Source organism: Sander vitreus, chromosome 5 (genome assembly GCF_031162955.1).
Source record: "Sander vitreus isolate 19-12246 chromosome 5, sanVit1, whole genome shotgun sequence".
NCBI classification, from domain to species: Eukaryota; Metazoa; Chordata; class Actinopteri; order Perciformes; family Percidae; genus Sander; species Sander vitreus.
In genome coordinates, this window is record NC_135859.1 from 24,937,490 (window position 1) to 24,964,253 (window position 26,764).

Consider the following 26,764-nt stretch of genomic DNA (forward strand, 5'->3'; position numbering starts at 1 on the left):
TACCAGACTGAGCCCCCACGTGGGGAGTCTGCATAAATTGCATCCTGTTGGAGGTGATAGGACCACATATCGATGATTGGCAGGAGGATGGAACGCAGTAAGTACACTAATCTCTCGCTATTGGCTGTCTTTAATGGCCGCTCCTCCTTCTGACCACACATCATTGGCTTTGGGGGCTTCGCGGAGGAGCCGGGAAATTGTAGTTCTTTACAGCAGACGCACATCTGTAGTGCTCATTATCGACTAATATGAATTAAACTACACGTCCCAACGCCACGCTACGGGCTCTTATATTTTTTGTGAATATGTAATTACGCTCGTACGACTGGTTGCTTCTAAATTTGGCTTCGCAGTGGAAGGCAGCTACAGTCGGTGAGGTGGTCGTTCCGCCGGTGCTGTGTGAGGATGTGAGCATTCACGGAGGCTGTTGGAAAATAACTGATAAATGCGTGACGACGGGACGCCGTGGAGAAGCTCAGTCGCGGACAAGCAAGGTCATGATGTGTCAAAAGTCGATGCTTTGTAGAGAAAACCAGAGAAAATAGAGGATTCGTTGTTAATTCAGAGGGAGAATATCAAGCTCTGTGCGCGTAGAATAAACGCGCTGGAGATTTTGGGGAAGACTGAGACAACTATTGCTTCGATTATCACACTGAATGGACTTTTGAAACACTGTCTAAAACAATGACGTCCAGCCAAAGATCCAAGGATGTTTCCACTCTTCACGGAACCTGCACATAGCCTGCAAACCGGCCACTGACTGACCTTTTACGCACGGGAAAAGATCCGTGCTCACACAATTTGTTTTGTTTTCTTGTTTATGTGGATGAACTTTGCAATACATTTTTAATGATTCGAGATCTGAGCAAGATGTACCCCCCGGCACGGCATCCGGTAAGTAGCTGAGGCACTATGTCAAAGTCTGTTCTGATTAACAGCCGCGCGCCTGATGCGTAATCAGTTTAGATCAAGTTCCCGTGCCACTGCGCGCTCGCACGGACAATTGCGCTCATTGTCAAACTGCTGCAGCTGCGTGTATCTGTGAGTGTGCGTGGGTTAACGTGTAAAGAGACTGAGTGAAACCAAAAGGCCATCCGTATCACAGAGGCCTTTTGTCATCTACAGCCTTGCCCCCTGTGTGTGTGTGTGTGTGTGTGTGTGTGTGTGTGTGTGTGTCTGTCTTGACACTGAACTTTGGTGGCTCAGTTCTTCCTCTCTCTCTCTCTCCCCCCCCCCCCACACACACACACACACACGCTGTTTGGTTTGGGTTGAGGTCCCCCACCAGCCGGGACAGCCGTTAAAGTTCACTGTCACCGAGTCCTGCGACCGGATCAAGGAGGAGTTCCACTTCCTACAAGCCCAGTACCACAGGTGAGAGTTTGGATGGAGCATGACATTAACATGGAAACATCTGCTCATCAGCAAAACATTGACGAAAAATACTAAAACATTTTGCATTGGGCTGTAAAGAGATTGTAAATCTGATCTACGTGTTATTCTAGGTCCAAATTAGAGCTGCAACGATCAGTCAATAAATTATGGGCATTTTCAAACGATTCATTGAGAAAATCTGTAGATTTGTTGATGATTAAAATAATCGTTAGCTGAGAAAAAGGGTAATTTCTGTGATGTTGACTTCCCTTGCACCATGAATCACACAGTATGTGACCAAAAGGTTTCGGGATGATGCAATGAAATGAAATACAAGACGGAAACTGATTTTTGTTTAGGAATTGACTGAGAAATACAACATTCTTAGTTTGAGGTAAATATCCATGTGGAGTTCTCCTCAAAGCCCTCAGTAGAGCCAGTATCCTGGGACAATATGCTAGGTCCGTCTATCGCTGGTGACTAACCACAGGTAAACCACATCAACCTTGGTATGCACGTCTCTCTCTGCAAATTCAAGTGGTGTGAAATACTTTTTTACCCGACATGATGAAGTGTGAAATACATTGCTTAGGGGCAGAACCATAAGCACGATACCAATGCATAATAATCGCCCACCTCTGGCCTCCTCCTAAGTATTGCCCAATCACCTGGTGAGATGGTGCAGCGGTCCAGTTTGCTGGCCAATCCTGGAACTGAATGAGCTGAACCAAGGATAATGTCTGCTGCATGAGTAATACTGAGATCAAACTGCTGCATATGTGTGAAATCCAAACTGTGGCGAGACACTGGTGTGGTAAAATATAAGGAAGTACGGGTTGGTCAGATATACACGTTGAATACATCATTATTTTCTTTGGAGATATTTGCTTTTATGGATGTCAGGCTTTACTTAGAAGGAAGTAAAATGTCTTCTTTCTTTGATCTTAGACATTTGTCAAAGTAATTATCCAATCTCTAATCACATTTAATATAATTTTAAATATCTGGTAAAGCTTATTGAAATTCGTATTATGTAAAAAAAAAAGAAAAAAAAAGCCTGTTTCTCCAACTTAGATTGTTAGCTGAGTAAATTCTCCAACCTTCTGGGTTGATGGATCCAACTAAATACTGTCAGAAATGCATCACCATCAAGCTCAATTAAAGGTTTATGTTAACGTATTGAAGATCCAAAAGTTTTAATGTCCTAGTGCCAAAATTATTAAGCTGATTTTATAATTTATGTTTCAGTCACATTCACAAATGTCTCTATTTGGTACATCAGCGTCCTAACTTTACCTTGCAACATTGTATACCTGCCAGTTTTCTCATAAATGACATTTACAAAAGCTTGCTGTAGTGACATTTGGAGGCTTTCCAGTAACAGACAATATTTGAAAGAGTTAAGCTTTTGTGTAACCACAGTTGTACAATGGATCCTAATTATCTGGCTGCTTTTTTTGTTGATGGTGCAGTTTGGGCATCCACTCACACTGTAAAGAATATATGATAAGGTTTGTGTGGTCGTTTATTGATCCATTAATTACTGCACTCCACCTGCTGAGTAAGTGTCTGTGTCTGCAGGGGAAACTGGGGTTATCCAAGCAACTATTTTTTTTCTTACTTTCTTTGTTGCACTTAAATTTAGAAATGCAAATTTAAAGTAACAGGATGTAGTCACAGGCTCAGTATTATGCATTTAACATCTCCAATCTTCATATTTTGTGAATTTGTTTCATGAGAGAAAACATGTAAGGTATCTTGTAGAGTATCATAATTTAAAGGGGAACTATGCAGTTTTTTTTTAGCTTAATTTACCTTAACTGAACAGCTTTGGAGTCATTGGAATGGTTATATGATTTTTTTTCCGAGTTGAATGGTGGTTGTCTCGCTTCCCTCTAGCGCCTTTGAGCAGAAAAACCACCCTTGCAACTTTCGGCCGGTGAGCCGCCGGCCTCAGCGTCAGGAAGTATCACGTGACGAATTGCTTCACAGCACTGCACACATACGCCCATTCAGGAACCGGCTAACAAGGTAGCGATGGAGTTTTTCACACTATCGTCATGGCTGAGCCGGCAAAAAAGAAGCAGAAAGCTAGGAAAGCATTGTCGGAGGATCAGAGAAAGAGGAAACGGCAGACTGACCGAGCGAGGAGTCAAACACGAGTAAACATAAGAGCTGCCAAATATCTATTCCGAAGTTGCAGGGGGAGCTCTATAGAGAAACCTGCGAGAAAACAGCGAAGAAATTACCAAAACTGCATAGCGCCCCTTTAAAGTCATAGGTGTTTTTTGTTTGTTTTTACTTTCGAACATGTGTGTGTGTGTGTGTGTGTGTGTGTAATCATGTAATTCACTAACATAACATTTTCCTTCTGCTTCACAGTCTGAAATTAGAGTGTGAGAAACTGGCCAGTGAGAAAACTGAGATGCAGAGACACTATGTCATGGTGAGTCTCATTGACTGTGTGTGTGTGTGTGTGTGTGTGTGTGTGTGTGTGTGTGCGTGCGTGTGCGTGCATCAGTATTTCTGGTGTGTGCAAAAAGGGGAAGAGAAGAGACATGTTTGTTTGACCTTACTTTGATCTTTGTTTTTTTTCAGTACTACGAAATGTCATACGGACTCAACATCGAGATGCACAAGCAGGTAGGAAACATTGTACTTGAATGTAAAAAAGAAGTAAAAACTAATTCAAACCACACTATAGTAGGTGTCAGAGGAATGCAGATGATATATAAATAAGATGAGAACTTTAATTTTTATTACACCAGTTTTAAATTTTGATTTTGAAATATCTCAGGTTTCAAAATGGCCCATTATGTTTTCCGAGGCCCCATGTTTTATACAAACTGGCATGAATACACAAGTTTTAATTGTTTTTATCTCCTTATAATGAGCCTTTTACCTTTCTTTTGTCAACAAATTCCCTGCCAATGATATTCTTGTATTAGTCCAGTTTGGGCCTGTCATGTATCACATTCAAGCTCCAGTGCTAAGAATCAGATTTCCCTAAAAATAATTACCTACTGATATTTAAAATCAACCCAAAAGGTCATTTAACACTCCTTTTTAAAAAGGTATTTCCAGAAGAAGAAAAAACTCTATAAATAAAAAAAAATATTCCTTTTTCTCCATTCATCAGGCAACAAACTACTCTGTTTCCTTGTCCAAACAAAGATGGTATCTCCAGGAAATTACTAATCTCTGTGCAATAATTTGTGAAACGTGAATCCAAATAATAATTAAAAAAAAAACATTATTATCAGTATTGGTATATATTGATGTTTCTTTCCAATATTTTTTTACTCTCATACAAAATAATGCAAAATTGTTGCTTGTGTTTTACAAAAAGAGCCATTTCTGGCTGCCTATATCAGGAATCAAAATCACAAATTGAGAAACAGAGTAAAAAGTGCATACATAATCTGTTTGTCACCCAGATAGAAGAGTCTTTGAAGATTCTGGAAATACCTTCAGCACAGTGGTCAGTTTTCTCAAAAAAGCTTCTGGTTTTTTTCAGAGATCGCCGGGTAATAATTTTTAGAAAAACTGGATCCTTAGCTGTGACTTGAATGTAATGGAAAAAAAACATGAGAGGTACAAACTGGAGCTCTCGAAAATCAGAAAATCATCCTAGAATATACATTAAAGGTGTTCCATTTTATAATGGAAAAGTGATTTACAGGGTAAAAACAATGGTTTGGTTGCCTTGTGAGGTTGAATAGTAATCATGTGAACAATGAGTTCATCAGTTTAATTAAACGAGAAAATGGGCTGAAAAATGACTTGAGTGAATGAGGATTTGGCCTTTAACAAGCCTTTACATTACTGCTGCCTTTTTTTAAACGCGGAAGGTTATTAGCATAAATGTCTGTGTTAACCACACATCAGCTGCCAGGCTAAATGGGCCACAGCTAACCAGCTACACAATCATTTCCAGAGAAATGGTGTGTGTAGTGTGTGTGTATGTGTGTGTCTTTGTGAGTATGAGAGAAAGTGATGTATGCTTGGCCTTTGTTTTGCTGTGTGTATGGTTTTCTGTTTGTGTCTATCTGTACTGCATTTACTTTGCTTTATGTGTGTGTGTGTGTGTGTGTGTGTGTGTGTGTGTGTGTGTGTTGTGAGGTATCTGTATAACAGCCTGTATGTATACTGTACATGTTTACTTAGTATGTGTGTGTGTGTGTGTGTGTGTGTGTGTGTGTTTGTGTGCATTTGTCTATGCACACTGTAATGCTTTATTTAGTTGTGTGTGTACTATATGTGTATCCATGTGTGTGGTGCGTGTGCATATATATTGTAGACCTTTACTCGGGTGTGTCTGTGTTGGTCTTTGTTTCTGTTGTAGTGTTTGTGTGTGTTCGGAGCTTTTTACTGGCACACTAATCAGGAGGTATGGGTTGTCCACTATAAATCCTGCTGTCTGCTGCTGCTGCTGCTGTGTGTGTGTGTGTGTGTGTGTGTGTGTGAGAATGTTGCACACACATGCAGCTTTTTATGGCACACTAATCAGGTGGTATGGGGAGAATAAATAAAAAGAGGTACAATGTGGCACGTGCCTCTGTGTGGTGCCCAATGATTTCTTTGGAGAGTGCATCCCTAATTTCTGCCAGCAGAGTGTGTGTGTGTGTTTGTGTGTGTGTGCGTGTGTGTGTGTGTGTGTGTGAGAGAGTATTGGAAGCAAATTATTTTGATGTGCAGGCTGTGTTTGTGTGTACAACGTCGTGCATGAGATTTGATGTGTTCTATCCACGGCATTCAATATGATGATACGAAATGTGTGGCTTGTTGAGTGGATGCTGAGATTAAAGGGGGGTGGGGGGTGGGGGTGGGGGGGTGTTTCGGTCCCATTAAGGCAGTCAGTCTCTTCTACCAAGCGAATTTCTAACATTGCTTGTTTAGCATTTTCTGAGGGTAATAGGCCCATTGATTTTTGGCTCTGCTCTGTTTTATTTACACGGAAGGGCTCTGGTGCCCTCGTTAAAGAGAAATTGACTCATGGATAGAGGAGAGGACGGGCGGGAAGGCGGAGAGGAAGGTACGAGGGGTGTAGAGCATGGGACTGAGCTGCGAGAGGACAGCTAATCAATTGCAAATTAGTGAGGCTGAAAGAGAAATAAAGCAAGCGAAGGATGGGGAGAAAAAGGGAAGGAGGAGGGAGGAGAAAGTGGTGAAAGAAGGAAGTAATAAGACATTTTGATACTGAAGACTGGCAGTGTTTTCAACGAGGTCTGACAACTCATTTTACAGCAGCGGATAGGGAGCCATTTGTTTCATTTCGAGGATTTTGGTCACGTAATGTCTTACTTCTAGAAAATGCATTTAGGTTTTCTTGATATTTTATGATGGTTTACAAACGTAAAACTTGTATGTGTATATATTTTGCAATGCAACCTTAGCCTGAACAGTCAAATTCATACAAATTTGTCACAATTCTGTGCTGGCAGGAGTCACTCACGCAACGATCCAACCCCTCCTGGCTCCGACTTCGCATCCATACACCTCTGTACAGAAGCAGCAGCCATTGCTTCACTAAAAGCCACAATTAAAAATGTTGCTTTCTTACTCCTGCTTTCTTCTTAATCATCATCATCTGCTCAAGGATATGCTTGCTTCCACTGCACAACAACTAATAAATGAAATAGTCAACCGCAAATCAAGGTATCAACACTACTGACCCTGTCAGGAGGAAGAGAGGGTTTACAGTATTTTAAACTTTAATAAAGTGCAAAAAATACTGCATCATTTACATTATGCACAAATTTTGCAGCTTGAGCTGTTTGTAGCCTGTCTGTATAGCGCCCTTTGTTGTTGTTTCGTCTCTGTCCATCTCTACCTATCTAATGGTGTCTTACACACACACACACACACACACACACACACACACACACACACACACACACACACACACACACACACACACACACACACACACACACACACACACAGTCACAAGGGAATACATGCTTTATATGGTGGGTTCCATTAGGTGTATTAGCTGGTGGTGAAAAGTGGTGCTGATGTGGTGCTTACCAAGCTCCACAGGGGAGATGGACATTTGATCTTCTATCTGACCCAATCTGACTCTAGAGCTCCTGCCTGATCTAATTCCTTTGTTGTTAGGAGTTAAAGTGAGAGTATTTGAGCTGTTTGTTTTTATTATTCTGGGCAACATCTTTGGTGATACGTATTTTTTGCTGGGCCATCCTGTTCTATATACAGAGAACACTGTAATCCAAAAGCTAAAAGATAGCAAGCAGGTGCTCTCAGGTAAATAATGAAACCATATATTCAAGTTCTACAGGAGCCCTTATTCTGTTTATAAAAGTCAATGGCTCAGGCAGATCACACCATTTAGTGCATGTTGTTGATATGAACACAAGGGGCAAACCATAAAACAAGTTCAGTCAGACAACTCACATTTGAAATGTTTATTATAACAGCAGAACATTGTGTTTGGCGGCCAGACTCTGACCTCATCACTCCCCGCAGTATGGGTTTATATGAGATATTGGGGAGTGATGTTGAAGTAGCTTCCCCCTTGGCCGGAGCCCGCAGGTGGATGCTGGGGTGGTGGTGGGGCTAACAGCGGGCGGTGATACAGGCGCAGGGCAGCAGCAGCATGGCAAGGCAGAGAGATGGGGGAATTGTGCAGCTTAAATAGACCGCCAAATTGAGGGGGTGTGTTTGGTAAATGATACGGGGAGTGAGGCATGTCACGTGTGTATACGCAGTGCAGCTCGAGTTGGCTGCCTGAACTAGCTCGCAGGCGTCACACCATAAGTTTGATGTTGTACAGCTACTGCTCACTGATTTTTCTCTTTTTCAACTGGAGCAACATTTTCTCCAGCGAATCACACAGAGGGTCAAAGATATATTCAGTGCACATGATCTCGCCTCTGAGGTTACTGGGATTTATGTGACCACAGAGTCCTCTGATCTAGCAATAAGATCCACCTGAATTTGAGTCCTAACCTTAGAGGACTCTCAAGGCAAGTCTTTTTTTAGTTATTTATTCACTCGTGATGGTGACAGGTCCAGGTCAAAGCCAAGGCCTGCTTGCTGCAGGAAAAAAAATCTCTATGTTTACACAAACCACAGCACACTTTTTGAGAAAGAAGTAGCCCTGCTTTTTCGTTTTGGTCTCTGTAGCGTGAACAGACGTGTGAGCTAAACAGGCTGACATCCCCTGCACTCTGGCCGACAGTCACAATTGTCTGCTATTGATGTAAAATGTCACCTGAAATTGGTTGTGTTGCCTCGTGGTAAGGCATCTCCATTTCCTTTTCTGCTCCAGTGCTTTTGTTTCCTTTTCTGTGCTATGTACATCTCAGGGTCAACTCTTCAAAATGAATCGATTGGAGGTTGTAGTTGTAGTTGTTATTGGAGATCTGCAGCTTACAGCTTAATCAATAACATCAATAACAATACTTACAGAGCTAACTTGATAGGAGCTTGATAGGTGAAGATCAAATTAAGGCGTTGCCTAGCAGCCCTCTTATGTCCAAGCAGATGTGGCAACTTCTCAGACCGCCTGGCCCTAACTTCCTGAAGCTGTCTGCTATCCATTCACTGTGTCCTTAAATATCTATTTCCATAAGCTTGACCAGAGGAAGCACTTCTTAAGGTACAAATACTGAGCATGGCCTCCTTTGCCTTCAACACATCACACTACCTTGAGCAAGGCACTTAAACTCCAACTAACTAATACAGTAGAGTTTCTCAGAGGCTAATATGTACTGGGCAGCTCCCCAGTGTGTGTGATTGTGCAACAGAACCGAGCTGAAAAAGGGCATGTGTGCACAGCAAGTCTTCCCTAGATAAAGGTTAAATATAAAAAGAAAATGTCAGTGTTTTAGATTGTCTGTGGGAGTGTGAGCAGCTGCAGCACAGTGGTAATCACAGGTAAGTTGAACTGCAACCCTCAGTTGAGTTCCCCATGCATCTGCTTGACAGTAAATTGCTCCCTAAGTCTACTCATAGCTGGTGTTCAGACATCTTGTGTCTTACAAAAGATGTTTTTTAAGATCTACATTAGTGATTGCCTCTGAAGTCTTGTCCTAAAAGCTCAGCACAACACTCATAATAAAAACACATCATCAGAAAGAATGAGAGCCCTTGGATGTCAAAAACGTTTTAGGGTATTTTGGGTATACATAGTGAGATAGTTTTCAGTAAGTAAGCGTGAACATTGAATGTATCAATGTACTTAGTGGAAGCTCTTCAGTACATTACCCCTGAAATATGTGGGAATGACTGAAAATGTCTGCAGATTAAATAAGACTCAGCTTATGCTCAGTTATGCTATTGCCCTTATGTTTGGCTCTTCTGTCTGTCTGCTGTCTGGCCGAGGAGAAAATGGCAGCATATATTTTTTAGCTTCTCTTCTATTCTGCAGCGTCTACTCTTAACTGGCAAAACCTTCACCTACTGCTTCTTTGGCAGATTACACATATTCTGCCTGAGCAAAGATAAAATCAGACATGTAAAAGTCAACTTTCAGCCCTGGACTGCTGATCTGTAACACTGAGCACGTCGAAAGTATTAGACATAATATATAAGAAAAAACTTTATATATACATATATATATATATATATATATATATATATATATATATATATATATATATATATATATGGAGCTGTTTGTATTTAAAATGCAGCTGGAAGGGATTGTTATATAAACTTAGCACAAAAAGTAAGAAAATTTGTGTTTGGTAGATTATTTCTCTGTGGTAACAATGCTTTTTGGCAATAAATCTTATACCGTTGGAAAGCCTGTTTAGTTCCCTTTCAAATGGTGCCCCATTTGTAAGGAACATGCATTAGTGGGATGAGCATCAGCACTGAGTATGTGGGTTGCGCCCATGACAAATTTGCCAAATGTTCTCTGCCAACGCCAAACAGCTTATTCTGCCATTGACTCGTTTGGTGTTTGGTGGATTGGATGATTGAAGTTTGAAGAAACAAGACATATTGGCAATTTAACACTTTATTCATTTCACAAACAGGAGCCTCAGTAGCTTGTGGAAGAACCATATAGAGCCACAACAGCCTGGTACCTCCTCCTCATGCTGGTCACCAGCCTGGTCACACACTGCTGTGGGATGGCATCCCATTCTTCAACCAGCATTTGTTGCAAGTCAGCTAACGTGGTTGTGTTGGTCACTCTGGCACGAACAGCACGCCCAAGCTGATCCCACAAGTGTTCAATGGGGTTGAGGTCAGGACTGCTGGCAGGCCATTCCATCCTCTCCACTCCCACATTCTGGAGGTAGTCTCTGATAAACCTCGCCCTGTGGGGGTAAGCGTTGTCATCTTGGAGGATAGAGTTCGGTCCCAGACTGTGGAGATATGGGATTGCCACTGGTTGCAGAATCTCGTCTCTATATCTCTCTGCATTGAGATTGCCTCCAATGATGACAAGCTTCGGTTTTCGGTGCAGCAATCAGCATAGCGTTCTCCGCGTCTTCTCCACACTTTGACCCTACGATCCAACTGCCGTAGGCAGAATAATCCATTCCACCAACGAGTCAATGGCAGAATAAGCAGTTTGGCATTGGCAGAGAAGATTTGGCAAATTTTTCATGGGCGCAAACCTCATACTCAGCGCTGCTACTCATCCCACAAATGCATGTTCCTTAGAGCACCATTTGAAAGGGAACTAAACAGGCTTTCCAACGGTATAAGATTTATTGCCAAAAAGACACAACACAAATTTCCTTACTTTTTGTGCTAAGTTTATAATATTTGTGTTTGCATTAAGACAGATCCTCTCGATTTCTGGCACTTTGAAATATCTGAAATCTGGTGTATTGTACACCTGAAATGATTAATTGAATAGTCGACTGACAGAAGGAGGTCTCAAATACTTTGAATAGGATCTCGTCAGGGCCTGGAAATTTCCCTCTTTACATTCCACTCATTGCAGTTACCTTTTATGTAGAAACATGTAATAATTAGGGCTGTCAATTGATTAAAAAATGTATCTGTATCTGTATATGTAATCTAATTAATTACATACTCTGTGATTAATTAATCGAAATTAATCGCATACATAATTAACGGTGCCTGAACCGATACTTTTTAAGAAAGTAAAAAAAGAAAAGAAAAAAAAAGGGTACTAAACAACAGTTGGTGACATTAAAGAACGGCTTGTTTATTGCTAAGGTCATATGGTCAAAATTAAATGTTTAATAATAATGTATAACAATAACAATAAATTATTGCAACACCAGATGGGAAAGGACATTTACAATAACTTCAAATGCACCACAACGCTGTAGTTTACCAGTTTCACTGTTTGCACCGTCTGTGTTGTTTCTCCGACGGCAGCTACAGATTGTTACATACCGGTGTTGAATCCTCTACAGTGAAACACAGTCAAACTTTACAACATTTAGCGTTAGCTGTCAGCATTGTAACCGTGTTTAATCCAGCTACTAGCTAGCGGTAGGCTAACTTTAGCTGCTGTTGAGTATAGTGTTAACTAGCGTCACGTGCAGCGGTGTTTGTGTTGCCTGTATCGTCTTCAGAGCATCAGAGAGAAGCGCAGACATATCAGTGGCACCAGATTTCGGTAGCCAGGGTTGGCAGGAAGAAGATTTTTATAAGTAAATGTTCCAATTAATGATCCAGGCAGCACATTCTCGTCTCCCTCCTTCATTTTACAGTCGAATGGTGGCTAGAACGGCTCTGGGTCAAACGTTAATATGGAATGGATTAATCTGCGTTATTTTTTCTCAGATTAATTAATCGAAATTAACGCGTTTTTTTTACAGCCCTAGTAATAATACATGTATACATTGCAAACCCTCACATCTCTCAAAACCAGATGATGTACAAATATTTGTACAGTAATATGTTTAAAAGGTGTTGTGTTGTGTGTATCTCCCTCCGATCTGAAACCAAACCTTTACTAGGGGATTGTATTGAGTCAATGAAAGCCCTGGATTCACACAGTTTTAGTTTTAGAGCTAGAAACCTGCTGGGTTTGCTGCCATTACAACAATATTTTTGTCTGGTTCTGTGTGCAACTCCTCAGCAGGTCATTCAACACAACCTGCGACTAATCTCTAACTGCATTTGAATATCTCTTTTTAAGTCTTTTCTAAACAAGGCTTTATGGGTGGTTAGACCACAAAAATAGTCAACCCTTGACAATGAGTCATGAAATGCAGAAAAACTGCACTGTAAACCTTTGATGTACATTTACAACTAAAAGCTCACAGTATCTTACTGTCTTAATGTTATACCGGATCATACTGTAAATGGCAATGCATTCTGGGAGAAAATATTATCACAGCACTATCTGCAAATGTTACAGATTACAGGTATTTACTGTTAATACCAATGCATCTTGGGCAAATAAAGGAAAAGGCAGGAATTACTGTAAATTCAAATAATACAGTAAAAAACTGTATGTCTATTTACAGTAAAATACCTTAAACTTTAAAAACAGTATGCGCACTGTAAATAAACAGTACTTTACTGGCAAAACTTCTGCCAGTATATTACTGTAAATTTACGGTGAAAAGTTTTACTGTGTGGTGTAGTCTTGAATGCCTGAATTGTAAACCTCCAAACACCAATAAGGTTTGAGTTGTAAATGCGATGTGCTGAGTCTATCTCTATACCTTTAGTGCCAAGTGAGTGTCTCCAGCATTTCCTGACGTTACCGTCTTCGTTGGTGGCAATCCTTTTGTTGTTTCTCCTGTTATGGCTGTCTCAGTTGTGTTTATTCGTATCCATTCTGGCTCTCTGGTCCCTCCTTTCAGCCACATTTCAAATTCTCCAGGCCCCTTCATTGCCATTTGTCTACCTGTCTACCAGATACCCTCAGACTTTCCACCTGTCCTCAGTCACCTGACTACTACTTCTCTGCCCTGTTGTAACCTCTTCACCGCCCACTTGCTCACCTGTTTCCACTTTCCCACCTGTTTCCACTTTCTGCAGTATATAACCGGCCCATTTTAACTCATTCCCTGTAAGATTTCATCATTTATGCTTATGCCTTTGTTTTTCAGCCATCTGAACCTGAACTGTTTCTGTTTTTTTGCGTTGCCTGCTCCTGTGTTTTGACTTGTTGCCTGTTCCGGACTTGAGGCATGTACTACGAAGCAGGATATGGGGTTAGCAGGGTAACTCCAGGTTTAACCTTGGGTTTTCAGTGTTACGACTGTGATTCACTTCTTACTGGGGCACATTGCCATGGTAACTTATGTTGCACACCTAACTTGCTCTGAAGCAGGTTATGTCCGAGTTAACAGATCAACCTGTAATAAAGCACCGCCTACTGACCAATCAATTCTCTTGAGAATGGCATCACCAGAGGTATCAAAAGTATTCACATTCATTACTCAGGTAGAAGTATAGATACTAGGGTTTAAAAAGACATCTGTAGAAGTTGTTGTTGTGAAGTATCAACTCAAGCTTTTTACTCAAGTAAAAGCGTAAAAGTACTGGTTTCAAAACTACTTGAAGTATAAAAGTAAAAGTAATGTAAGGAAAAATAATTCAATTAAGGACAAAAGCTAAGGCCGCGCCACAGTGCACTACCCCACTTCCACAAAAAACATTTTTCTAAAGGCCATAATGACTATAAAGTTATATTAAAATGTTAAATTTGGGATGCACCTGTTTCAGCTGCATTCATGCCCATTGAAAATGCATTTTAGTACAATGCAAATACATTAAAGAACCATATATGTGTACTACTGAGCATTAACGTGTTTCATGGAGCGGAAGATATGATGACTAGTTGCCTATACGTATTGTAATGGTGCAAAAAGTCAAACTTCAGAGGCATGTTATCAATAGCCTTTATTGGAATGTAAATGTACATCCAAGCTTAGCTGCAGGAATCTGCAAGGGCAACGGATGTAAGATAACAAAATCTGTGTCATGTACAGGCGCGATGGATCACGTACAAACCAATAGGGTGTCGGTATGGTATATGTTTATACTTCTCATCCAACCACAATCAAATTCAGTCTATCCAGATGGCGCAATTTATCTGGATAGGTTTTTGTTTTTTTCTGTGTTTTATGAACGATGACAAGCCGAAATGAAAACAAGCCGAACTGAAATAAGAGTAAGATTGAAATAAGAGCTATTTTTAAAATGTAAGGAGTAGAAAGTACAGATAATTGCATGAAAACGTAAGGAGTAGAAGTGAAAAGTCTGCTGTAAAATAATTACTCCAGTAAAGTATAGATACTCAAAATTTCTACTTAAGTAAGGTAAGTATTTTCTATGTGAACACACTCATGACTAGATTGGGAAACTCTGGGTTGACTTACCGAGTTGATAACCATGGATGTGTGACTGCTTAGCGTGACTGGTTGTTAGGCTTAGTAGAGCAAGATAACGAAAAGATATCCTGGGTATGTTGAACTTGCTTCGTAATACAGGCCTCTATTTCAGTCGTCAGGTCAAACCGTTTCCTGTTGCTTGCCATTTTATATTGTTCAATTAGGGTACCGCAGGAAAGCCCAAGAGTCTTTCGCCCATTCTGCTTGCAGGTTGCGTGACCTCTTTCGAGGAAAGACTTGTTATATATATATATATATATATATATATATATATATATCACGCAACCTGCAATAAATATATATATAGATAGATAGGTAGATAGATAGATAGATAGAGAAAGATATATATATATATATATATATATATATATTATATCTAGACACAGGGGTTAAATTTGTATTTGAAGGACTCAAATATATCATTTTTCCTATAGCCTAGCCTAACTTGATAAACATTAATAATGGGGTAAGGAACCACATCCTGGGTGAAATAATGTTTAGATCAGACTACTAGAAGGCATGGAATCAAAAGAATTGAATTGCAATACTTAATGACATGAAATGTAATTGTTGAAAAAATAATTTCCACCTCTTTACACGTCTCCTCACTTCTGCCACCCTGTCCAGTGTCATTTCCACCAGTCTTTGGCTCCACTCTACATATGAGGGGAAATACAAAAGGAAGAATGCTTAATGTCAATGTTAATGATGATGCTTAACTCATGCCAGTATAACAAACCTAGAAGCAGATCATATCTTAGTCATCTTAACTTTAACATTAATAGAATGTTGATATCAATTAAATCATCTGGTAAATCTACTGAGTATAGTAAAGTGTAAAGTATATGTAAAGTCTGCTGCCAACATGTTACAGAGCTAGTCATGCTAAAATGTCTGGAATATCAGCCCACCTTTTGAAGAAATCAGTCAGTTTCCTCTTCTTGGGTGGATATGCTCCACTCATTTAAATTTATCTCTGAAAGTTGGAAATTAAATCAACCATTTATTCATTAACCACTGAGATTACCCCCCTCCCCCCACAGCCTACTTTGCTTCATATAATGCATTAAGGACCATTTGATGCTAGCTAGCTAGCTGGTGTCATTTCACATTCATCAATGTATGCACAAAAACAAAAACAAAATCAATCTATCCTTGTGGAAAGGTTGCTTGGTAGCTCAAAGTAGGTCTAGCAAGTCTGATATTTCTGTAATTCACACAAATATGCTGACTGAATAGATTGCTAGTTTATTTTGAGTAGCCAGCTAGCAGTTCTCATGGCAGTTTACTGATAATCTGGTGTCTGACGTAAAATGCTCAAAACATCTCCTGAGAAAAATGACACGGTCAACCTAGTCCTGGTTATTTAATTGAGATTTAGTCTTATTTTCCTTACTTTGTCATTCAAGGCCAGGACAATTTTTGTACGACCAACGTTGTAGCTACTCTCAGATGAACTTGACAAAGTCGATCTGTGGCAGCAGCGGCGGCCCGCAGCTCGTGAGTTTTTTTTTTTTCAAGGCAGTAGAAAGTCTTCTCGAACTTTCGCGTGCTTCCACTTCCACAACTAAGGATCTCCCAGGAACATTCACCAAAAAATATAGCCTAAGCCTACCTAGATGCAAATGCGCGAGCGGTGCACGATGGTCGACTGACAACGAGATTAAGCAGCTGAACAAAAATACGGCCGTTCTCATCTCAGCTCCGCCAAGACAAAATAGACATGCCATTTCAAAATCTTTCATTTATTGTCAGAAATATCATGTTTTCAAAAGCATCACTTTCATCAAATTTTATGTGACATATTTCCAGTAGGCAACTGACTGCAAGCAGTCATATCCGGACCAATTTAACCACTGTTATACATATTTAGTCTTATAAATGAAGAAAGCGATGTTTATCTCTGTGTGCTATTAAGTTTATGCTTTTTTTTTCTGTGTTTGTGTTTGGATTTGAGTTGCGCTACTAGCACTCCCTTTGGGACAAAAAGAAATCCTACCTGATGTGGAGAGAGTGTGCTGTATAATCTTTAAAAGCCAACTTGGATTCAGTAAAAACATCTGATGAATACAGAGAAGGCTGTTGAGGTGTGTATCTGCTTGTGCCTGTGTGCACATGGTTGTGTTTATGTGTAACATCTTGCTGCAGTGTTGCCGGTGCGTCTGTCTGAAGGGTATGTATCAGTGTGTGTCGACAGGTTTGCTCTCATGGCCTCCGGGGGCTTCTGTTACTACTGATTCCAGAGCAAAGTTCCCCTCTGTCAAGGTTATGAAACAAGCCCTTGACATGTAGCTTCTTCTGCATTTGTGTTGGACTTAGAGGAATCATCTCAGTCCATGATGGCTTTTTCAGTAGTTGATAAAATAAAAAGGAAAGAGCTAAAACGTGTTACAAGTAATCTCGAATTCCAACAGGTAATTGAAGGGCCTACGAGGATATCTAGTTCATCAGAGACACTTATCGATTTGGCTTTCACAAATAGACCAGAAAGAATAAAAACATCCTACAATTTGGTCACAGGGCTATCTGACCACAATATGATCCTGATTGTAAGAAAGCTCTCACAAAAGGCATCAAATTTATTAACCTATACAAAGTTAAATCCGTATGTAATTCCTAACAATCAGTTACCCTTGAGCATGCAATTAAAGAAATCAATTGGAATGAACACCTTGCTCATAAAAGTGTTGATGAAAACTGTAAATCTCTCATGGTTAAACTTGAAACAATTATAAACAGTTTTATGAGAAAAAATTAAAAGTAAATCTGGCAAAAGAAACCATCTACCTTGGATAAATGAGACGATAAGGTCACTAATGAAACAGAGGGACCACGCCCTTAAGATGGCTCTCAAGAATAAACTGGTTCATGAGAGACGATTATATACCACAGTGAGGAATAAGGTTTTAAAAGAACTCAGGCAGGCAAAAGCAAAAAAAATTATTGATGCTATTCGTGAAGCCAAGGGAAATATCAGAGAAATCTGGCATAATCTAAAAAAATTAACAGGGAAATCATACACCATCAATAAACCAATACAACTGAATATAGATGGAAATGTAACCCATGATCCAAGTAAAGTGGCAGCAGCATTTAATTGTTATTTTATTAATTCCATAAATGCTCTGTCTCAGAATTTTGCCAGATCAAATTACTCTCTCACTATTTTAAATACAGATGCCCCCATTATGACTTTTAGAGAAGTGACAAACTTCAAAGTAAATTCAATCATCTCTTCTCTTAATGGGTCAAAGGCAAAAGATATATATGGCATGGACACAGCATTTATAAAAACGCATAAGGAGGCACTCATCCCATCTATTATGAAAATTGTTAATATATATAATGAAGTTGACACTAAATCTTGCTCACAAAAAATGCCTCTCTAATAGTTTTAAAAGTCACATATATTGTCAATAAAGTGGTACTTGCTCCACTTACAAGTATTAACCCTTGTGTTGTCTTCCCTTCGACCATGAACTTGTTGTCCATCAACCATCATCCAGGTCAAAAGTGAAATAGAATTTATGGTGCTTTTTTCAGCATTTTGGGCTCTTTTTTATGCTTTTGACACTTTTCAAAACGTTTTTGTCACAACGTTGTGTTATAAATTCATGGTCAATAAAGCTAATTTATATGACATACCTAATTTTTGTGTTAAAAAGGCAGAAATTATGAATTATTTTGACTAATAGTTAAGATCAAAGGATGTTGTGAATCACAGACTGGTTTATGTCAAAGTCTAGTCAGGATACTGTTTTAAACCGTTTAAACATGTTTTTCAAATGTTATAAAAATTGAATAAAACACCCAAAATTCAATGAAAGTAATCATTAATTTTACCTGCGAAGAATGTTGTATGGGTTCCGTACAACGCAAATCCATGCATCCATGTTATATTTGGGCATTTTGGTTCAAAGAAACCCATATTTCTGATATAAAAATTTGACCGGAGGAAAACACAAGGGTTAAGAGATTTCTATTGAAATGTGCTTCTGTGACATACTAGCTACTAGCCTAACACACTGTTGTCAGTGATCAGGTTGCATTGTGGGTAATGTAGGTGCCAGGTTTTGACAAGGAAGAAGAATGCATGGAATAAATCCAAGGGGCAATCCGTGCTTAAAACAACCTCATTGTTCTCTGTTTCTGGCTTTTGCTGAACAGACTTGTTGAATGCTTGATGTATGTAAAATAACTCAAGATTGTTAGAAAGCTACCAGCTGACAGCTCTTAAAACCTTTGGTTTTCGTGCTGGAGTCAATTGATTTGTCTTCTGTGTGTTTATGCTACTCAGTGTGTGTATAAACATTGATGGATAGAAAAGAAGAAAGCAGCATTATTATTTCATGGCCAATGATGCAATGCTCTAGAATGATGATCACGAGTGTGTGCTCTATGAGTGCATTCATGAGTATCCTCTTCATCCTCTACCTCACCCACCTTGGCCAAATCATCAGCCGTCACAAAATTTAATTCCACTGCTATGCCGATGACACACAGCTCTATGTAAATGCCACAGCTGCAACCCCACCCTCACACTCATCCCCATCAAAACTCACCACCTGTCTGGAGGAAATAAAGGTATGGATGGAGCACAACTTCCTTCAACTCAACAGCACCAAATCATCATCCATAACCAGCATCACCTTTTCTGACTCCAACATCCCCCTCTCATCAACAGTCACAAATCTTGGTGTAAAAATGGACTCCCAACTCACTTTTGAAGCCCATATAAATCACCTATGCAAGACCTCCTTCTACCACCTCTGTAACATTTCCAAACTCCGCCCCATTCTCTCCCTCTCAGATGCTGAAAAGCTGGTTCATGCCTTTATCTCCTCCAGACTGGACTACTGTAACGCACTTCTCATTGGGATTCCTAGAAAGAGTCTGCAGAGACTTCAGTATATCCAAAACTCTGCAGCTAGGATCCTGATGAGAGTGCGGAAATATGAGCACATTACCCCCATTCTCCACTCACTTCACTGGCTTCCCGTATCCACCAGGATTGAGTACAAGGTTTCCCTCCTCACACACCAATGCATCCATGGACATCCCCCCCCTACCTCAAAGAACTTATCAACCCACAAAACACAACACGCTCCCTCCGCTCCACTCACTCAAACCTCCTCCACACACCCAGAACCAGACTCAGGACAATGGGAGATAGGGCCTTTTGTGCTGCTGCCCCACATCTGTGGAATGCCCTCCCTGACACCTTGAGGGCACCGCACTGGCTGTTTTAAAAAAGGTCTTAAGACATTTCTTTTTAGCAAAGCTTTTGGTCCCCTTTAGATGTGTTTTTAAACTGCTTATCTTTTTTCATTCTAACCTGTAGCACTTTGAGATCTTTTGATGAAAGGGGCATTATAAATAAAATGTATTGTTATTATTATTATTATTATTATTATTATTATTATTTGCAAACTAGATTTGTATTATTGTCATCATAAATGTGTGTGTGAAAATGAGGTGTATTGACTTAAATGCCTGGTTAGCAAGATTAGGTAACCCACCTTGAGGAATGTTTGTCTCTTAATCTTAATCACATTAAAGATGACCTTTAACCAGGGCAGCAACTAATGATTATTTTCACTATCAATTCATCTATTGATTATTCTTGCAATTTATTTGATCTTTTAATCTATAAAATCTCAGGAAGTATACTTAAAAAGGCATTCACAATTTCTCAGAGCACAAGTGTCTTTGTATTACTTATTTTGTCAGGAAATATCACATCCGAGAGGCAGAAACCAGATCATGTTTGGCATTTGAGTTTGATTTATAATTTAATTGATTATCAAAATAGTTGCCAATTCATTTTCTGTCCATCGACTCATTTACTAGTTATCTAATTATGTTAGCAGTACCTTTTAACCTGAAAAGGTTATACAGGTCATAAATGTTACTAACTCACTCCCTGGTTGACAGCTAAACAACCTGTTGAATACTTGTAGGTGTACAGATCTAATTATTGGCAAATTATCAAAGATATTTTATCAATATTAATAAAGTTATGAATATGGTTATTAATAACTTTAGCAAATCGGCAAACGATCAAAACGGGGCACCACCCTGAAACTTCAGGGGCCAATATTGAACTGTGAAATAGTCTCATTAGTGGTGTTCCCTTTAAAATACAGATCTTAACTTGGTTAATCTATCTGATATTCTTTAAAGGAACAAAAGGAAGGGTGAAGTTTGAGCACTACCTGTGTTCAACCAGCAATTATTACAATAAGTACACAAATAATCACAGACAACTGCTAATTAAAGTATTGTAGAATTTATTAACTTCAAAATTATCAATTGCCAATCAACAATCCTTTGATCAATTAAACCCAATATACCCTTTTTTAAAGTACAACAAAACAAAGCAAACCAGTATGTCTCTGTGAGACACTGTGTGTGTGTGTGTGTGTGTGTCTGTGTGTGAGAGAGAGAGTGCGAGGGGGAGGGGTGACGAAACCCGGGGGTTGCTAGGCTACGTCCAAGATTAGCCGTTAGCTCATTGAAGCTAGGCTGGGTGTTAGCTGCACAAAAGCTATTTAGCCCAAGAGGGCGGCAGTGGGCTGCGTTGCAGGCTCCACATGGCTAGGCTAGCCAGTTAGCTCTCAAACTAACGTGTTGCAGACAAAAGGACACACACTAAGGAGCGCAGTTGTTGAGCGGTGTGTGCTCTGTAGCTACGTGACTAGCTGTTGGCCAGCTGTTCACCTTAGCGCGTGTGTGTAGCTATGTGTTCATATATATGTGTGTGAGAGAGAGAGGTTAGTGAAAGAGATATATACTTAGATCTTGGTTATCGATAATGACCAGCCCTCTCAGTCACTCATGTCTGGACTAACGTGAAATTAGGGCAGACTCTGAGAATTTTGTCTGACTGAGGGGACGTTCATTATAACCACTCCGGTGTACAGTACCTAAACTCCGTGGAAGGAGCTAGCAATGTAGCATTTACAGTTTACCCAAGCTACATTAATCAACACATCATCAACAAGTATCGTGATCAAATGATACATTCACAGCAAAATAATGGGACACAGCGGTCACCATCAGAGTAATAATCAACCGTACATCAGTAGCTAGCACATTATTAATCAGATCACATTAATGGTAACACAAATAGCAACGATAGCAAATTACAGTTTAAGGCCCCATGCTGTGTTTGAGGAACCTCTGAACCAATGGGAGAATCAAAGTGAAGCTGAAGGTTTCGAACCTTATCTGCAGGACCCTCCCTGATGCCATTTTACACTCTTCTCCTCCTGGGAGTTTGGTGACAAGGGCTGTGGACTTTACATGTAGGCTGACAACCCTTTGTCTGTGTCCACATGTGTGTCTTGTCTGCAGAGGTCAGCTTAAACTGAGGCCTTTTTGGTTAAAATCAGGTTTAACACAACTAATGGTCCCAACAAACCTAATTTTTTGTTCAAGTCTAAATAATTTCTCATTGGACAAACTTTTAACACTCAATAATAAAGCTTCAGACAGCAGTCTCTCTGTGAGGTTTGTTTTTTCTGTTTTGGTGACATTGGTGTTAAGCGCTCATTATTGTGCTGCCTATGCACTGCACGCTCCAGAGATCATCGTTAAAACACACAGTGTGGGTGGTACTTTGATGTCTTTTATCTTGCATTTTTCTGCAGATGAAGTTTGAGTTTCTGGTGGTTTTTGCTCTTTTCATGGCCAATGCTGCAAACAGTAAAACATTCTGTGTTACTCATTAAAACGCATTGTGTGTATCCTTGAGGTCTAACAAACTTCAGGTGCATTTCCTTCCTCATAAATGTTTGCGAAGCTTGACTTCCTGTGAGTCAGAAGATTTTTCTTGGCAAAGACCCACCAGACAGTGTTTCTAATAGCACACGTAAAAGCTTTCAACAACTGAGAATGCATCAAATTACTATAGTTTCACATTACTTGCCTATTTTTTGTGGGCTATTACTTTAATCTAACAGTCATCACACTGACTTGATGTGAGCATTTATAGGTTATGTGAAGAGGATGACGCCTTGTCTGTTGGTGAATTTAAAGATGATTGTGTTGTGTGTGCCCACCTCTCTGTCTTGCAGGCGGAGATCGTCAAACGTCTGAATGCAATCTGCGCCCAAGTCATCCCCTTCCTCTCTCAAGAGGTAAGACTCAAAAGTGCCAGAGAGAGAGAGAGAGAGACCCCATAGAAGAAGGAGAAGTGTGTGGTGGATTGTGAGGCAAAACAGACAGATATGGACACACACATCCATGCACACAACCATGTACACACACACACACACACACACAGATTATCCTGGGCTAATCCTCCCTGCTCGGGATAGGCAGATATGCGCTGAACTTATTAAATGTCTCCCACTAACATATGCAGGAGCCAGCGGCTGAGTGTTTGTGTGTGAGAAAATAATTTGTGTCATTGTGTGTGTGTGTGTGTGTGTGTGTGTGTGTGTGTGTGTGTGTGTGTGTTTGTGTGTTTAGCTGGTTAATCTTTCCTCTGGAGGAGTTGAAAGTGGTGTGTGTGTATGTGTGTGTGTGTGTGTGTGTGTGTGTGTGTGTGTGTGTGTGTGTGTGTGGGAACAGCAGCAAGGAGTGAGTGTGGACTCCAAAGCTCTCCTCCAGATTAGCCATGGATTAGGAGGGTTTAGGGTGGATTAGGAATAATGGCATTAGACTGTGGAGCTGCTACACAGCCCTGAGGCCCACAGAGAGGGGAGGCAGGGAAACGGTTTTACTGCTTTGTTTTGATGCACAGCCTCGTTTACTAGGTGTGTGTTCGAGTTTTTTATTTATTTTATTTTTTAACATTATCAGAACAAAAATAGGCTTCACCATCTGGTTATTTCGTATATACTATTTATTAAATTATCAAAACATTCTATACCGTGATGTATATCGTTATCGAGATAACACTTGCAGTCAACAATGCACATCCGTGGGTCCTCAGGAATATACCCAACCAGTGTGACGTCGATCGGATGAGCTGTTGCCGAGAAAATCGAAGGACAGACAGACTGCTTTCATTTTAGTTATATTATGCCTAATACTAATAAGTGTGCATATATACATATGATTGGGTTCCACACCTTATACATACAGTGGGGCAAAAAAGTATTTAGTCAGCCAATTGTGCAAGTTCTCCCACTTAAAAAGATGAGAGAGGCCTGTAATTTTCATCATAGGTACACTTCAACTATGAGAGACAAAATGAGAAAAAAAATCCAGAAAATCACATTGTAGGATTTTTAATGAATTTATTTGCAAATTCCTCTCGAAAATAAGTATTTGGTCACCTACAAACAAGCAAGATTTCTGGCTGTCACAGACCTGTAACTTCTTCTTTAAGAGGCTCCTCTGTCCTCCACTCGTTACCTGTATTAATGGCACCTGTTTGAACTTGTTATCAGTATAAAAGACACCTGTCCACAACCTCAAACAGTCACACTCCAAACTCCACTATGGCCAAGACCAAAGAGCTGTCAAAGGACACCAGAAACAAAATTGTAGACCTGCACCAGGCTGGGAAGACTGAATATGCAATAGGTAAGCAGCTTGGTGTGAAGAAATCAACTGTGGGAGCAATTATAAGAAAATGGAAGACATACAAGACCACTAATAATCTCCCTCGATCTGGGGCTCCACGCAAGATCTCACCCCGTGGGGTCAAAATGATCACAAGAACGGTGAGCAAAAATCCCAGAACCACACGGGGGGACCTAGTGAATGACCTGCAGAGAGCTAGGACCAAAGTAACAAAGGCTACCATCAGTAACACACTACACCGCCAGGGACTCAAATCCTGCAGTGCCAGACGTGTCCCCCTGCTTAAGCCAGTACATGTCCAGGCCCGTCTGGAGTTTGCTAGAGAGCATTTGGATGATCCAGAAGAGGATTGGGAGAATGTCATATGGTCAGATGAAACCAAAATAGAACTTTTTTGGTAAAAATTCAACTCGTCGTGTTTGGAGGGGAAAGAATGCTGAGTTGCATCCAAAGAACACCATACCTACTGTGAAGCATGGGGGTGGAAACATCATGCTTTGGGGCTGTTTTTCTGCAAAGGGACCAGGACGACTGATCCGTGTAAAGGAAAGAATGAATGGGGGCATGTATCGTGAGATTTTGAGTGAAAACCTCCTTCCATCAGCAAGGGCATTGAAGATGAAACGTGGCTGGGTCTTTCAGCATGACAATGATCCCAAACACACCGCCCGGGCAACGAAGGAGTGGCTTCGTAAGAAGGATTTCAAGGTCCTGGAGTGGCCTAGCCAGTCTCCAGATCTGAACCCCGTAGAAAATCTTTGGAGGGAGTTGAAAGTCCGTGTTGCCCAGCGACAGCCCCAAAACATCACTGATCTAGAGTAGATCTGCATGGAGGAATGGGCCAAAATACCAGCAACAGTGTGTGAAAACCTTGTGAAGACTTACAGAAAATGTTTGACCTCTGTCATTGCCAACAAAGGGTATATAACAAAGTATTGAGATGAACTTTTGTTTTTGACCAAATACTTATTTTCCACCATAATTTGCAAATAAATTAATTAAAAATCCTACAATGAGATTTTCTGGATTTATTTTTTCGTTTTCGTTTCATTTTGTCTCTCATAGTTGAAGTGTACCTATGATGAAAATTACAGGCCTCTCTCATCTTTTTAAGTGGGAGAACTTGCACAATTGGTGGCTGACTAAATACTTTTTTGCCCCACTGTACATAATTAGGGGCTCATCCCAGAGTAAAAAAAACTGTCTAGCAACTAAAGTTGGTACTGAGGTCATGGGTCACAGTCTTCTTATGCTCATTCTTTGATTAGGTATTTCTTCACTTACAGTAAATCATGATTTTGCTAAATACTGCATTTTATTGAGGCAAAGATATACAGTATATTAATGTTGTCATTTTTTTGTAGACAAGCATTTGTCCTCAAGTATTAATGGAGTTGAATAGTACTGTTTTTGTATTGGTTTTTGTATTTTTTTTTTTTTTTTTTTTAAACAAACCCAGCCTTAAATCAGGCATAATTCAGCTAGACTGATCCAATATTTTTGGTAATTTTGTCTGTTTAAATGTGACAATTACTATCTAATTATTGAATGTATCAAATTGTTATCTTACTTTTATGTGAATGTATTGGTTTTTGTAATGATTGCAGGAAACTTTTGATATGTATTTCCCTTGCAACAGTGTAAAAGTGTCTATCCCAGGGCTATAATTATTAGAATTATTGATTATAGTTTAGAAGCTATTTGCCAATATTCATCAAACTGATGGATCTTTTCATGTGTGTGAGTCACGTTAGAGTCAGGCAGGTTAGACTCTGCAGAAGTGATGCTGAACTCGATGGTCAGGTTCATTTTCACACTGGATAAGCTCTTTCATCTCTGCCCTACTTTGATGTTTTGCGCTCCTGGATGAATCTTTGCTGCTATCTCTCATCGTCTGGATCTGTGTTTCTCGCTCTGTACCCTTTGGATGACTTTGCCCTGTTAGCTGTCTGTCTCTCTGGGTATCTGTCTCTTTCTCTCTACAAATACGTCTGTTTTCTCTCTGTGTTGAAGTTTTTGCAGCTACACCATTTGGAGATGTGTGGGCAGAAAACAGACAACAAATGTATGGTTATAGCTGCTGTGCCTTAAACATGTTGATTGAAAAAATGATGGATGGAAAATTATGTTTCACTATCCTAGTGAAACATCATCTCCAGCACAGAGAACATAATTATATGCACACTGGGCTTCTGCATAAGATATTGTTTATATGTTTTGCCACTTGCACTACTGTATATCTTGGATGCATTAGCAAACATGGATCTTGACTCGTCCCTTTGGACCTCCACTTGTTTGGTTTTTAAATTCTGCAATTCCCCAAAGACAGAATTAACTGGCCTGTGCAAGTTACACTTGACCAAGTGGAGTACACCCCAATTAGCTGCTCATTTTTTCTATCCGGTGAGTTTGAATGAACACACTGGTGAGTATCAAATTGTGAGGAGGGGCTTTTGTTTTCCAAATAAAGAGCAGTGATAACTCTGTGTCCCCGCTTCTTGTCTGATGGCATTTAAACTGGATCTGGCTCAAGGTACCATAAG

At 40.0% G+C, this 26,764-nt stretch overlaps 1 protein-coding gene across 18 annotated transcripts in view; it reads left to right on the forward strand.

Annotated features, from left to right (window-relative positions):
* Positions 1 to 849: 849 nt before the first annotated feature.
* The window catches only part of LOC144517667 (transducin-like enhancer protein 4), a 46,917-nt gene continuing 21,002 nt past the window's right edge, over positions 850 to 26,764 (forward strand). For 15 of the 18 annotated variants that reach the window (XM_078249776.1, XM_078249785.1, XM_078249777.1 and 12 more), the window contains exons 1-5: positions 850 to 894; positions 1,277 to 1,374; positions 3,757 to 3,820; positions 3,973 to 4,017; positions 22,763 to 22,825. In XM_078249776.1, the coding sequence (XP_078105902.1) occupies positions 850 to 894; positions 1,277 to 1,374; positions 3,757 to 3,820; positions 3,973 to 4,017; positions 22,763 to 22,825 (315 nt within the window). The remainder of the gene's footprint in view (positions 895 to 1,276; positions 1,375 to 3,756; positions 3,821 to 3,972; positions 4,018 to 22,762; positions 22,826 to 26,764) is intronic. The other 3 variants (XM_078249790.1, XM_078249791.1, XM_078249787.1) reach the window with 2 other exon arrangements.